We start from the raw sequence: 16424 nt of genomic DNA on the forward strand, positions 1-16424 counted from the left end.
ACCTTCACCTAAAGGGATGCTCACAATATTTATCATCAAAGTACATATCAGAAGGTAAGCTGGCATGTGTCCACTGTGATTCATCCTACAAATCTGTACATAACACAGACCACGTACTTTGAAAATATGACAGCAATTTTTTATTTGCATTTTATTTTCTAAAAGTAAAATGTCCCCAAAGCCATCTGTTAAAAACCTTTTCAAAATGAAAGCTCCAGAGCTGACTGTTAAATAGCAAAACCTAAGGAAAATATTGGTAGAATGTGGCCACACTTTTAGTGATACTTGTGGCTGGTGGATTAAGTGAAGGTAGGAGCTGCATCTGACCTCCCACACCAAAGCTATCTACTAAACTCCCTCTCTGTATCTTTTGGATTTGAGTCAGCTGAAAAAATATCTCTTCTGTAAGAGCTTTCTCCAGGGAAGACACACTAGGGGTCAATGCAGCCTTGTGTGTGGGAGACAGCTGGGAGAAGGATCTTTCTGCCGGGGAGACAGTGACAGCAGGATGAGCACAAGGAGCTGCCCACGAGCAGAGCCTCTGAGCCAAGGGGCTTTTGAGCCATTTCTTCACACGGACAACTTGGTCTGCAGGCTCAGCTGACTCAGCATTAAACACTGTCTAAAACACAGTTGGAAGCTGCAAACTGGGAGTTCCAGCCAGTCAACCCTCACTGCTCTGGAGTCTAGTCCTTTGCTGTTCTGATTGCAGCCTTCAAGGTATTGTTAAAGACCTTGTGTAACCACCAAGGTCACTGAAGCCACCACCAATCCTGTTCAAAGGAATACCATTGGTTTCAATTATTTTCATGCCAGTTTCTTCCATTAAAGTCTCTCCCAAGCAAAGTAAATCAACTTGTGGGGGGGAAAAGAAAAAAACCAAAACCCATATATATATATATATATATAAATATAACCAAAATTCCCCAGGTCTGCTCTGGTTGTGTACATATGGCACACATATCCACATTAGTACAAATTTATTTACTAACTACTACCTTATTTCCCTAATGAAAACATGACCTTCCAAAAAACAAGGCTGCACACTGCTGTACCCTGTTAAACATATCTTTAGTGAAAAAAAAAAAACCACCAAAAGAATAAATTCTACAATTCCATGCTTAATTCTGATATCATTGAGACCAAAGAACAGGACTGAATGCCCTGCTAAACAGAGATGAACTTGGGCACACCCTGGCTTTGCTCAGAGAAGGCCTCAGAAACACCCTCAGGATGCCTCCCTGAGCACAGAACAATCCTGCAAAGAAATAAGGATATGCATTAGCTCCTCCTGCATTTGCCTCAGCTTCCACAAAGACCAAAGCAGTACAGCAGACTGCCCTTCGCTGCCACAAATAACTCTGAACATGACATGGAAAGAAAAACCAAACAGCACAATTCCTTCTTTAGGAATAACCACCTTGAGAAAGATGAAAATACCTCTATAACTATAAGAGAAGCAGTGTTATTCCAAAACACTGTGTGAAAATCCCTCTTTTATCTGACAATTTTATTTTAAATAAATATGTGATGTAGTTTCTAGCTGGAACATGGCACACGTTTCTCTTGATTAGCCCATAGGACAAAATAAAATGTTTGGAATATTCCAGATTCCTTCCTTGTCAGATTAGGAAAATGTTGCCCTCAGCACTGAATGCCCAGGTATGCACATTTGCACAGACATTGAAAAAACCTAGACAGCAGATTTTCTCCACAGCAAAGTGACAGAAACAATCCTGATGAGCCACAGCCACTTTTATACCTCTAGTACTTGCAGAAGGCATACAGAGGAAAGCTCCTGCATGCCCATCCCACAACATGGTACATGATAAAAATGTCTGGGACAACTTCAACCACCACATTATTCTGACAAATCATTCTTACTCTATAAAGTCCATATTTTGGGGAGGGAATGCAAGCACTCCTAACTGCAGCAGGGACTCCAACTCTGCACTAAATAATCTCATACAGTGCCTTGTATTCAAATTGCTGGTCACATTATCAAGCCACTCATTAAGAAACTCTGATGTCCCATGCTTAATTACCAGAGGACTACAGTTTTGAAAGTGAAAATGAGTGACTAAGAACTGAGTTTACTTTAAAAATGTTCCTGTAGCAAGAGATTATTGCTGCTGGAGCTTGTCATTAATAATGGAATTTATACACAGACGGGCTGGGCATGTCTATTTTACACAAAAACAATTAGCTATGCCTGTATCCCAAACTAATGGCTACAGACTCAGTATTTGTCTGTTCAGATTATTAATATACTTCTCCAGATTAAATTTCCAAAATCAATAGCACACATCAGCTGCAGATGGTGGAATGTGCCAAGAACCACTCTCATGAGCAGCAAAAGTTAGCAACAGGTACAAAGTTTACCCATCTTTTCCAGTTCACTTACAATTTCTACACCAAGGTCACTCTTTCCTTTTGGGGTGGGACAGATAAACAACTCAGCAACCCATTTGCTCTCACCTAAGTTTTCACCCTATTTTTTAAATAGATAATCTTCATCATACATTACAGAAGGGCCAAAGGCCAAACAGCTGAAAGTCTATATAATTATAGAGTATCTAAATAAAAACATAAGCAGTCATCTCCTGGAACTGTCAGAAGACTACCTGCTATAGTACCAACATGATTAACTCTTTAGCCTCTATCTCTGTAGACATTCTATTCCCTTGCATTTTGTGATCCTGAAAATAAGAGCTGGCTTGGATGTGGATGCATCCTCACTAATTTCCCTGGAGGTTTTGTCATTGACTGAAGCAAGAACAGAGTAAAGCCACTGCAAATAGCACAGTGAGACATCCCACTGTGTTTTAAGTCCTCTAGGAAAGATTTACTACATCAGCTTTGGAAAGTACCATGCACATAGCGTGTTCTTGGTTAATTAAATCACAAAAGAAACCAGGGAGGCACTGTGTGCTCCACCCACAAAATACTTCAAAGAGTAGAATCACAGAGAAATTGCTCTCCTTTAGGGGAAAAATATGTGTGCTACTATGTTTGTGTCCTTGCACAATGGGTCCTTGTTGTTAACTAATGTTTGGGCACCATAGTAGTAAACATAATTAAGAAAAAAAAGCTGTTTTTTAAAAAAGTAAATACCTTTGGAGCTGTTCCTCTATCCTCTATGCTATTTCTAGTGTACTATTTCTATCTTCAGGGAGTGGGACTTACCAAGTCTCAACATGTCCCAGGAGCATACAACTGTCTACTCTTGGCTGCTAACAATTTTGCACTCTTGATTGATCATTTATCCTTTATGAGAAATGTAGAATACCACCAGGACATCAGTGCCATTTGCAAACATCTTGTGCTAGCACAAATGTCAGTGATAAATCAGAACATCAGTTCTATGTTAAAATGAAAAATAATCAATTATTAGTACATCCTTAAAATTGTATGTACATCTGTGTGCACCTTCAACAAAGCAAACAAATTAAAAGTAATAAGAGTAAAATTCAGACATGTTGTTTGTCTGTAGCCCTACAACTCTGCAAAAGAAAAGTTGCATAAAAGGCCCATCCAAGCAGCAAATGCAGTCTAAATGCCCTTTGAAGTCCAAAGGCTTCCCATTTAGTCCCTAACAGAGGATAAATCAGTTGGTAATTAAGAATTTTCCAACACTATAAAAATATCAGAATTACAAAGAGTAAGCAATAGGTGGAAAATCATAAAAGTAAATTATAAAACCAAGAGTATGCATTTGAGATACTATATCATCATGCAAGCAGGCTTACATAACTAACCAGGGATTTACTAAAGTAATTCCCTTTTCTAGCTATAGCTGTAGGGAGTAAAGTGACTTTGATGAGCCCCTCCTATCACACTGGTGAAAATAACCATATGTGTTTAGAAACCTGTGTTTCTAAACACAGCTTATCTATAAACACATTTATCTTAATGTTCTCTACAAACACAGTGGTGGTCCTGCAAAGTATTTTTCAAACAAACTATCTCTGGGAAGAGACAGGGAGGGCAAAAATTTTATCTACTGGAAATACTACATTTCATACATTGTTTTCATTCCATACGGAACAAAGGCTAGGAAAAAAGAAAACCTGAAAAATTAGTCTTTCCAGGATTAAAAAAAAGAATGGTTTTGACATTGGTGAAAGATCTGGGCACACCGTTCAAGTTCTGTACCAAGGCCCAGGAGCTTGGGTTTCAGCAGCACGTGAACTCAAAACCCTGTAGGCTCTGGCTGCTAATGGGAAAAATTAAAAAAAGAAAACAAAAGGCAGGCAGAGACCAGGCAGGTTTTCTACAGAGAAAAAAAAACAACTTATTTCCCAGCATACATCTACACCAACAGATTATTTGGGGGCCTTTCAAGTTTTACTCCCAGCAGTATTCCCAAGAAAGTTGCTTTTTCAAATCCATGGGAGCAAATAAAACACCTGTCCGTCAGCTGGAAGCGAACAAAAGCAAGCAATCCCAAAATGTAGATACAAATAGTAGGGGTGAAGGGTGCAAGGAAGAAAGAGAACAGCTTCAGATCAGGCAGAGAAGAGCAAGAAGGGGTTGGAGGACACAAGGCTGGGAATTCAAGTCTTTTAGGTAACAGAAATAACACCCTTTCCAAATCCTGCCCAACCCGTCTAAACAGCTACAGCCAAGTCTGCCTGCTCCCTGCTCTCCAGCTGAGTGTGTCTGGGCTGCTTCGAGAGGTGCAGGTCCTGCACTTTCTCAGGATCCCTCTCCTACTTCACACTCACACAACAGCTCTGAGGGGAGCTCATCCCGTATTGGAAATTCAAAGAGAGCACCAAGAGACATTCACAACGAAAGTGGGCTTTTCTGCCCTCCTGCTCTGTAGAGCAGCAATGGCAGAGCCCCAGGGAGAGATTCCTGGGTCTAACTCTGAACCTGCTTGGACACATGTGCAGGACAAACAGCACCACAGTCCACAGTTTTAGATGATCACTCAGGACTCTGAGGGTTCTGGTTTATCTGATGAATCCAAGATGTAAAATCAACCTGTGGCTTTTTTGCCACAGAGTAATCACACTTTCATCTACAGATATAGCACATAACATGCACAACAGGATGTTGTATTTACTATTACAGCTGTTGGTTCAGATTTGTTTTCTGGGCTGCCCTTCTCATTTCACTTTCAAGCAACCTGTCCTTCCATGATAAAACAACCCCTTGCAGTAATTCAGCAGTCGAGCCCTTCCCTGCAGGGCACAACTGCTTTGCTAAAGGATTCCCCTGCAGTCAGCCCAGCAAGCACAGGGCACACACAGCTGAGCCACATGGAAATTACACAGCAACTTGAGAAACCAAAAAAGGCTGTGCTCTAAACGTTGGAGAAGACCCTGGCATATCGTGGTAACTTCTCTTCCCAGTGACATTGATAAAGGAGAAGTGAGAAAATATAAACTGAGGTAAACAACTATAAAATATCAAAGGAAATTTAAGTGTTCCATTGTGTAGCCATGTATTTAATTTACTGTTAGGCCTATTTAATTTCAAGTAACACTTCTGAGCAGAGCAGATCTCTATTCATCAACTGTGGATCTTGCAAACTTTTGCCAAGACAAAATGTACAATCTCCATTACAGATAATCTTACCTGTCTGGAGTGGGAAAAGACAAAAAGCCTTTATAACATTTATCTAGATTAAACAGATCTGAGGAGGTATAGTTTGATGCAGTATTTTGACAGGATAAGAGTGTGTTTGCTGAGGAATAGGTACTGATTAAATCTGAGACAAAGTGTGCTGCAAATGTTTCTCCCAGGAAACCAAAAAAGGACAAAACATAGAACTGGCAGAATAAATGTGTAATTTTATTTACAAATATCGTAATTTTTTTTAGGTGTGTTTCTAGGCTACTAAGCAGAGTATGATCTTTAGAATGATATATTAGGAAGCACAGAACCAAATGTCTTGGTTTGCTACTACTGGATAAGGGAAGGAAAAACTGAGACAAAAGGAAACTATTCTTAGCAACAGCTAAAAAAACTTGAAAATATGTCTTTGGAGACATCATTATCACAACTCCTCAAGCAGAAAATAATGCAAACACTAATTTAATCTTTTAATTTCATTTTTTCCTCTATGCAGATAAAACTTTGTTTTAGAGTTTTTTGTTTCACAAATTATTTTATATGTTGGGGGACAGAAAACAAGGCTTTTGTTTTCAGACTGTTTTATAGATAAGAAAGGCATATACTGAGCATATTCAACATCAGCCTTCAGATGTCCAGTTTGTCACAGAACCTGACATGAAATTTGAAGGAGTATGTTTTTCAGTCTTTATTAAACCATGCAAAGGAAAAATCTGTCATCAGAAAGGCTAAAACTATCTACAAAATTAGATTGTGGAGTCTGATGCAATTTAGAACCAAAATGCCTACTTAATATAATCTTCAGAAGTCTTTCATGCCAAAGGCATAGATCTTTATCAATAGGTGTGTGTGCCCTTGCAAGCAACGGTTTGAAATGGTGACTTGTTAAAATTTTTAACTCTCTAATCCCCTTTTACCCCTCTCCAACCTAAAGCCATACTGCCTGCACTTCTCATTTGAAAGATGACAAAAAGCAACTCAGGAAGTAAAAGCAGCTAAAATGAAATCTTAAACCAATTAACATTAAAAAAATGGACAAAATATTTAATAAACAGTTATTTAATTCTGGAAGTTCAACCAAGTACGTTTACACAAGTTATTCTGTAAAATAATAAAGTTGTCCTGTAAGAGTACATCTATTCTGCTTAAGGCATTACCTTGCTCTGTCTTCCCTGAAACCCACTAGAGATAAAAATGGACAGATGTCACCTAAACAGAGAAACCGACACAATGGAGCTAAAAATCACAAAATTTCACTGAAATCAACATCTTATGACCTGTTTGTATAAATCCTCTCAAGCAGTCCCTCAGGATTGACTCCACTGCTGTGCACTTGGAATTGCTCAGACATGGAGGACTCAGAGGGTAAAGCTTTTCACTTATGAGCCAGCTGCCACCATATTCAAAGTAAGTTGTACTAAAAAAAAACCCAACAAGATGAAAAAGAAGGAAAAAAAAAGAAACAGAAAAGGAATTACTGCTCAGAATGGACACTGTAATAGTTGAAACCATACCACCAAATAACTCATCTGACGCTTTCAAAGTGACCTAAGTTGTGCTTTGAGTTAATTTATTTCTTAGCTGTCAGGCATAGTGTGATAAGGGATGACCTACACTACACATACAGCACCTACCCAGGACATGAAAAGTTGCTGTACATGCAATGTGGAAAACACACTACTATAAAATTCTTAGTAACTTAATATCCAACCTTGAACATTATCACTCAGAACAGCAAACCCAACAATTCATGAAACGAAGATTAGTGCTAAAATTTACGGTCTCACTGAGCAACATGCTAGCTAAGCACAGCTGTCCCTCCTGAGAAAAAAACACCCACGCTATTTCAAACAACTTCTTTCAAGGACTTTGCCAACTTAAGCAGTTTCTTTTTATTATTTTGGCCACATGCATAATCATAACATCACAAATATAAGTAAAAAGTCTAATGGGAGAACAAACAATTCTTCTCTATGGATATTAATTTCTCCTGTGGGTTTTTGTACAGCCTGTCTTATTGCACTTTTGCTTGCACACTATTTAGTTCAAATTGTACTGCATTAAGAAAAGACTACTCCATTTTTTCCTTAATTGGTAAACTGGATTCTGACTTATCATTGGCTCCTGTTGAAAAAAACCATGGTTTGTGACACGAAACAACAGATGTTCTTAAAATAACAGACTCAGATATTTCCAAGCGTTATCACTGACAAGGAAATGCCAGGCAGAGAAAGGAACTGTTCTTATTAGGGACCTGCCCTACCAAGTGCTGAGCACTCTGAGATTCTGTGAGATGACAGCACATTCACCAAATCAAGGACTCTCTCAGAACCAACAGAAAATACGTCTAACACAGTACTGATGAAAAATCACAATGTATCTTCTAGGAAATCATCAAATCTTCCTTGGAATACCTAAGCGTGAAATTTCCACAACAGGACTAGAATCAAAGTGGCTTCATTTTATGAAAATGTTTATCATTCCTGTACAGAAGGTCAACAAAATTGGCCCAAATTCCTCAAATTCACTGAATCAGAATTTTTGGGAGAAAATTCCATCTAAATTGTTAAATGCAGCTGTGTTATTAGACAGCAGGCTGATATGTATTGAGAAAAAATAGGAAATGTATGTATAGGTTTTATTGAACAAATCAGAATCATCTAGCTTTTAACTGTGTGGACCATTAATTGCCATGAAAGTACCTCTTCTTCTTTCATCTAAGTAACTCCATACTAGGTACTGCTGTCAATTTTAATTTTTTTTTTTAACAGACCTTTACTTGATTTAGTTTTTTCCCAGCATTCAAATCCAACACCAGCCTTCCTGTGTTACACATAATAGAAGGTAGAAGTTAACAGCATTTCTGGTTAGCTGCCCTCCCTCTTTCAACCAAGGCTTACCCCAGAACTTTACTTTTACACCTTTTATTTCTTCATCTGGTCACTCAAACAGGTTCTTCGCTGGCCTTTAGTCCAAACAAGTCCACTCACAAATCACCTGAGTTAATTTGCTGAAAAAGCTGTGGAGATTACCAGCAAATATAATTCAGGAAGAAAGACACACTGGTTCCATGGTAACATGAAAGTCAATGAGCCCACCTTGAACCGTGGAGACAAAGGGCCCTTTCAGGGCAGGGGGAGAGGGGAGGGACCGTGTCTTATTGAGATGTTGGGTCCTTTCAGATTGTTTGCCAGTGAGATTTTTCTTAAGGAGAAAAGGCAGGCTGTAAATTTGCCTTGCACAAGTTCATTTGATTTTGGAGCCCATTACCAAAACTCTGTTGAATTCCCCTCGATCAACCCTGTCCCCAAAAGCAGCAGAGCAGATCACAATGAAAGCCAACAGCCTTGCAGCCCTGTTGCTTTGTTCAGGGATACACAGCTGCAACATGACACACTGAAGAATTCTGATCATACAACATCAGGGGAAAAAAAAAAAAAAAGAATGGCCTACAGGACAATATTATATCCTAAAGAAGAAAATTTGGAGAGAATTTTGGAAAAAACAGCAAATTTAGCATGAAAAAAGAAACTGAACAGACAGAAAACTTACAGACCTGCACTGAATTTCCCAAAGCCACCTCTGCCCTAGTACCAGAAGTGGCTTAGTAATATTTACATGCATTGCAATTTAGGAGAATATTTCAAGACTCCCATTGCATGGCCCTTTGAAGGGTTAAACTAGAGAGCAACACAGAGTTTAGATCTGGACAAGAGATAACTTAAATTTTAGTGTTTCATGTTCCCCAGAATATCTGAAAATGCAGGAGTGGGAAGAATTTATACTTTGAACTGTCCAGTAAGACTGAGTTATTTAGGTAACTTCAGATTAAATAATTTGCTTTTTACAAGATGATTTCACTCATCAGCTCTCAACAGATGTGACTCCCAGGGCTGAAAGGTTACAACAGCCATGTCCCCAGAGATGACCTGGCCATTGCCTTGTGGGTTGTAATCACAGACCACATCTGCCTCCCCCACACGCTGTGCAGACCAGGTGTGTTCTGCCAATGAACAGACTTCAGTTAGGCTCCTCAGCCTCCTTTCTTCCCTGGCTGCTTTTTACTTCAGCTATAGAAGGCTCAGGAGACAGTAAATGCAGAGGCAGAGACATCACCCTCCTGGGCGTGCAGGACACAAACATCCAGGAAATCTTCAAAAGCTCTAGAAAATATTATTTACTATAATGATAATAATTGAAATCCTCAAAACAACTAGCCACAAATTCTGGTTCAAATTCTTGAAGATGTCAAAACCATTTCAAACCAATTTTCAAAAAGCTATGTCTTGAAAGCCTTGTTTTTATTCTTACTGTGATTATTCTTTGTACAGAACAGCAGGGGAAAACATGAAAATCTAAAATCTACTGAGGAAAATTTAAATAGTATTATAGTTATAGGTCTAAAAACCAGACAAAAGCCATTTTGGTGAACAAAATCAATGTTTTCTGAGAGAATGCTTTGCACTGCAGACATCATTACAGTACTTTGTATATAGCATTATTAATACATGCAGAAACAGTACAGAGCAGAGCCATTCAGTACTGCAGGCAGACTATATCAGCAGGACAGACTACTAATACATGCACAGGACAATTCCAGGTAAGTACCAGGACTATTGACCTCTATCCAAGTTAATGTTAGGGACCTGAATAAGTAAAAAAAAAAGTAGATAGTCTTCCTCAAAAGGACTGATATGTGAGCTCACAACCCAATGAAACAGAGACATTTTTGTAACAAATAACTAAGAAAGTTATTAAAATAGATTTCCACAATTTCCTTGTGCTCAAAAGCCTCACACAAGAAAAACATCATTTCTCCAGGCCTGAACTCAGAGAACATCTACAGCACAATGCAGCCACTGCATTATTCTGCAGGGGTGGATATAAAGCAACAGTGAGAAAGAGCTGTACAGTCCCTCAGTCCCTGAAAGCCTCCTGCTAGCAACAATCTCCACCAGACAACTCCTGGGTATTTTTGCCACATTATCACCTATGACACACACAGAGCACAATCTGGTTGCAATAGCAATGAACAGAAAAAGCATGTTTGTTTGAGAGGCCCCCTTCATTTGTACAGCACTTCGAAGTTAAACGTTTCTGCAACTTACTCATTTGCTTTAAGACCATTACTAATACACTCTCTTGATGACTGTTGAAATCATCATGTATTTGTCATGACATGAAGTGACTGAAAAGTCATTATCATCTAAAAAAAAATCCTATATGTACCTTAAACTATTTTTTCCACCTTTTCCAACCAAACTATGTCAATATGAACTGCTATAATTCTTCCTTCCTCTAGCTGAAATTTAAGTAACAAAGGCCAGTGAAAAGATTTTGGAAGGATGTAACAGTTTCTAGAAGATAAATAGCTATGAAACTTCTTCAAGAAAATGGCACATGCACTTAGGCTAGCCTCAGCCTGCTGCAAGTAGAAATGGGTGCTACGTTACCCCTTAAACACACAGGGACAAAACACATCCACTGTGACAACGTTCCCAGTGTTTTCACTGACACTATTCTAGCTGACTTAGTTCCTTCTCTCTGCCCAGTCAGTAAGTTCCACTACGTTTTTGGTACCTGAATAGGCCAGTTAGAGTTTGATTTGGCAAGGTTTGCTCATACAATCATCCTTGTTCCACTTTCATTCCTCTGGACTGCAGGCTGCTGCCCCAAGTCTCATTTCCACTCTCACAGTCTCCTCTCCCCGTCTTGTTGCTCCCCACTCCCACCTCGTCAGAGCCAGCAAACTCTCAGTATATGAAGAGTCAGAAGAACAGCAGAGAGCACTTTTCTGTCAGAACAATAAACTGCTCTGCCTCACCATCTAACCAACTGATCCAGCAAAAGGGAGGCAGGAAACCACAATCAGGACACAGGGTAGCCCACACTTAGATAGGATTAAGTGCAATGTAAGACTGCACTCCATAGAGGATAGGGGACACAAGGTTTGAATTTAAGTGTTCAATTGTATTTACTTCTCTCACTTTGATGGGCTCAGATCTTCATGGGATTAGTCTTTTTCTTTGCTGGGTGCACTGGCATGAAGGGCAAAGAATCTGACCTCACTAAAGATTTGCAAGTACTTGTGAATCCTGCATTCAGAGGGGTCAATGGAAACTTCTGACAGACTCCAACAGAGGCGAGATTGAGCTTGTTACCAAAGTGTCCTTCTGAAGCAAATTCAAATGCCATTTTATCTGGTGACTGAGTACTGGCTGTGTCTCGAGGGAGTATTTTGTAGTGTGTTCCCAACCCTAAATTGGTATTTAGATGAAGCACCTCATGCATGCACCAGAAACTGTAGTTTATATATATACAAAACTATAGATATAAAACTACCAAAACATTTTCCATACAGCCCACAACTTAAAGCTATGTATAAGAACCAGCAATGAACAAAATTTAAATGTCATTTTGAGGGTACCTTCGTGCTTATCAGGACCAAGAGAGGATCTATGGATTTTAAAGACAGAACTCTACAAATGCAGTCCATTATTGGAAAGAAGTTGTTTACATACTCAGCTCCATGCTTCCTTTTTACCTCTTATTAGTGACCAAGGAACAAAAATAATTTGCCATCTCTTGCACTTGTTACACTGCTGCTCCTCAACATTTGGGATTTCCTCGCAGTCATCTCCTGCCAAAGCACAGGAAAGAGCTACAGCTACTCAGCTCTCAATACTGGGAGGTTTAGATCCTGGTCAGGGTTACTTTCTTCCCATACTGTGAGAGACTTCCCATTCCATTTCAACCCATAGCAAAAGCCATGCAGGGAAGGGAGCAGTGGGTGTGCCTGACAGATGAGATGTCTGGACAAACATGCCAAGGAAGGAGCTCCAGGGCAGCAATCACTGCACCCATGCACTCCAGTCCATGGTGCCACAAAACTGAACTGTGCTCTGGAGGAACTGCTGATGTCTGGAACAACAGGACTGCTTATGTTGTTCTTTTCTGCACAGAATTTTAATACAAAAACTACATATGATAGAGGAGCATATTCCCAGCAATGCATTAGCTACTAGGCCACCAGAGTCATCATTATTAGGCAGTAAATAATTATACTGAGATTGATAAACTTCCTTGCCTCAGCTGTTGGAAGCTCAGCCAAGACTAAACACATTTGTACAGCACTAGTAAACTTTCACCATTTGAACAGCTTTCCTGTTATTGTCAAACCTATAAGCAAATAATCCTTCTGACTGACCATATGGCAGGAGGACAGCAGCCCAGAGAGGCAGCAGTATGAGAGAGGAATTTCACATGTCAGTACACTTTTGTAGGGGCCTCTCACAAAGCGAGGAACAGCCAGTCCTTGTAATGAAAGTTCCAAAAATGTCATTTCAAGAACAAAGTGATCTGGCCTATAGTCCTGCCTCACACCCTCTCTTTATAAGCAGATGTTTAAAGGTCACAATATACCCTTTTATAAACTAAATCACAATAGTAATGTTCCTTCATTTCACAACTACATTTGCAAAGCCAATGTTTTAGCACTCTACTGAATCTTAAGCTGCTTGTGGATCTGGGGTCTTTTAGATGCTGGTTGCAGTCTGTAAGACTTAAGCTTGCTGGATATGGGACATTTAAACAAACTGGACATACACAAGTTCATAAAACCTAAAAGCGTGCCCATAAGTACTGAGGGAGCCAGCTGATGTTGCATGGCTACTCTTGAGTATATCTGAAAAGTCACAGTGACCAGATGTTCCTGAAAGGTCTGGAAGAAAGCAAATCTCACTCCTGTCTTCAAGAAAGGCATGAAGAAGGATCTGGGGAACTACAAGGCACTCAGCCTCCTCTCAGGCCCTGTGAAATCAATAGAACAAATTCTTCTGAAAACCTGTTCCAAACATATGGGGGACAAGAACATAATCAGAAACAGCACAGATTTGTAAAGGGAAAATGATGCCTAATTATCCTGATGGCCTTTTAGGATGAGATGTCAGCCTTGATGGAAGAGAGGAGTTGTTGCTTACCCTGACCTTAGTGAGGTGCTCAACAGTGCCTCAAGATCCTCACAGAGAAACTAATAAAGCACAGGTTAGACAAGTGGACAGCGAGATGCATTGAAAACTTGCTCAATTGCCAGGTTCAGCTGACACTTTAAAATAAATTGAATTAAGTATTACTCCTCGTTTACATGAGAACATGTGAATGAAGACACCATGATTGAAGAAGCTCAGTATCATAAAGGATTAAGCTCTTTATTTCAGTGGTTACGACTTTAAGAGGACCTACCTGACCCAGTCCAGCTCCAGCTGGAATAAAGGTACCCAGCCAACATGTGACATCCAACTCAGTGTCTTTCTTTATGACTTAGCCTGACATTTCAGTGCACTGTCATCTGAAGGCTAGCATATGATTTGCTGAAGCATCACCAGAACTACAACTCTCCATGGTTTTGCAATTATGCTGTACTGTTTTATCTTGTAGAAGGTATGTTTTAGCACTGTCCAAATCCTTAGACTGCATTGAAAGCCCTACTTACTGCACAAATATCTTAGTTGGATTCTTTTCCTCTCCTCTGCAAAGGCTGTTGCTAATGGTTGATTTCAGAATGGCTGAAATCAAAATGATATTGCAGAAATCAGAGGCTGCCAGTGTGAAATCAACATGCAAATGCAGCATAAGGGCAACATCATTAAGAACATCAGTGTCAAGCACAGTTAAATGTTTAAAAATTGGTTTCCTGGCAAAATGTTTTTTCATACACAGCATCTGCTAATACTTAGAGCTTAAATTATGCTGGAAGTACTATATACTTCATCAGTGTTAGCCAACAGCTTTTCATCACCTTTATCACTATTCCCATTGACAGCTGCAGAGTGAAATACAGAGGGGCATTAGCAAAATTACTAACACTGCTCCCACAACCAAAACTCTGATTTTTCTAAATTCCAGCTTGGCACTTGCACTACGGTACAAGGTTGTTTCTCTGACAGTAGACCATCTTCAAAGACTTCTTTTATGTCAGCAATGTGAAGCAAAATAGTGCTTTTAGAAAACAGGAACTGATGAGATGTAAACAATGACGAGAACACATCTGAGAACATATCTAAAGAGACCACACTACAGAAATTTACATTCATTCACAGAACAAGGTTATTCACTTTCCTCCCACCCACATTTTGATTAGACCAATTCTGCCTTCATTTGTACATATATATTTTCTGTCTCTAAACAAATATATGGTGTCATTGTTAGAGCAAAGTAAACAGAATTCTCTCAGGGATATCTGTTAGAATTGCTCTTTGTTTCTTCGGTTTGGAATTTGAACAGCATGTTTAAAGAAGACAGCTCCAGGAGAATTTTACAAACACTGACATTTTAAACAGTGAAGACTGTTTACCTGAAGACTCCAGGGCCTCTTAAGTCATGACATCTCCCCACTCAGCTCAATGGACTATGGCAACAACTGGATGTTCTGACTTCTACCCACCTTGAATGCAGCAGAAGAAATCCAATAGTTGAAGGTAGAAGCACAAGAATATAGGGAAATGCTCAGGTATCCTTGACCATGATTGAAAGATTGCATACCAGCAGCTGAAATGTGCTGATTAAATTTTAAAATACAGTTCCTTTGAACCAAAAATAGTATCTCTTGTAATCACACTCATAAAAATTGCTAGCCTAGGTAATATAGACAGGATCCCACTTCCCTGATACTCTTGAAGAATTCATGTTCCTTTGAACATTCTTTCTGAACATTTACACATGAAATAAAATATAGGGAGCAAAATTTGTCAATAACAACAGCAAGTATCAATGCCTGCCATAAATCATTGTATTTAGAGCTACTCACCACATACACATTTAACTTTGATTTCACTAGGGAGCTCTAGAATCTTATTGGCCAAACACTTGCACACAATCTTGTCTGAATATTATATGTTCCTCCCAATACTCAGGCTGTTCTTAGAAAGTACTTTTCCAAAACGCCAAGAGAGTCAGGGAAGGCAAGGGTGACACAGCTCAGCTGGCCTCCTTATTTCTGTCTCTGACACAGATATATATATTTGCATGAAGTCTTGGATCCAAGTTCACAACTGATGCCAAGCAGGGATTCTGAAGTCAACACAACCAAGAACACATGTGGCTCATTTTCTTAATTCAGCCTCAGGTTTGTTTTGAGTTGTTTGACACTCACATATTCAGAGCAGAATATAGAAAATGATTTAGTGTATCTTCACATATCTTGTTACATTACAGTACTGACATTGGCCAGCACAGAGCAAATAAGAATGGTCACTTTTTTTTGTACAAGACCACAGTTCTACTCATTACAAAATATGTCACCATGATGTAATGGGTCATTTAAATCTGCAGAAGGCCAAACAATCTCTCAGTATTATTTATCTGAGCAACTCAACAGAGTTGCTATACATAAGCCCCTTTAAATTTAGTAACTACAAGCAGAGACAAATTTATCTCTTAACAGATCTAAATAACATAGCAAACATATGAGTTTGGCATTAGTACAGGTCAGCAAAATGCCAAAATAGACCAGGAGGGAGCCACCTCACAGCTTGGACACTGCAAACCACCCCTCCCTGTTCCATGCTCAGGAAATACTGTTACGATGGTACATACAGAAAAAGCAAGAGCTTTTCTCTTGAAAAAGAGAATGCTCCATTTTTCACATACCTCATATCTAAAATGTTAAAACATTTACTCATTCCTCATGTGACTTCAACCAGAGTTTTGACTAGAGGAGGTACATTTCTTTGGTTATTCTGTGCAAGCTTGACCATCAAGCTATGGCTTATACATGTTGAACTGCATTCATAAGATCTAATGGAATATGAAACTATCAGCGTCAATCATTTTGTATTCAGAGG

The 16424-nt window shown here is 39.2% G+C and overlaps 1 protein-coding gene across 4 annotated transcripts in view; it reads right to left on the reverse strand.

Annotated features, from left to right (window-relative positions):
* The window catches only part of COL4A6 (collagen type IV alpha 6 chain), a 110293-nt gene that overhangs the window by 75529 nt on the left and 18340 nt on the right, over positions 1-16424 (reverse strand). The window contains exon 1 of one of the 4 annotated variants that reach the window (XM_041485272.1): positions 15026-15138. The exons of the other annotated variants lie outside the window; for them this stretch is intronic. Within the exon in view, the coding sequence (XP_041341206.1) occupies positions 15026-15121 (96 nt within the window). The 5' untranslated portion in view covers positions 15122-15138. Of the gene's footprint in view, positions 1-15025; positions 15139-16424 lie in introns of those variants that run through there. 4 annotated transcript variants of the gene reach the window in all.

The sequence above is a fragment of the Pyrgilauda ruficollis genome, unplaced genomic scaffold (genome assembly GCF_017590135.1).
Source record: "Pyrgilauda ruficollis isolate IOZ18807 unplaced genomic scaffold, ASM1759013v1 scaffold7, whole genome shotgun sequence".
NCBI lineage: Eukaryota > Metazoa > Chordata > Aves > Passeriformes > Passeridae > Pyrgilauda > Pyrgilauda ruficollis.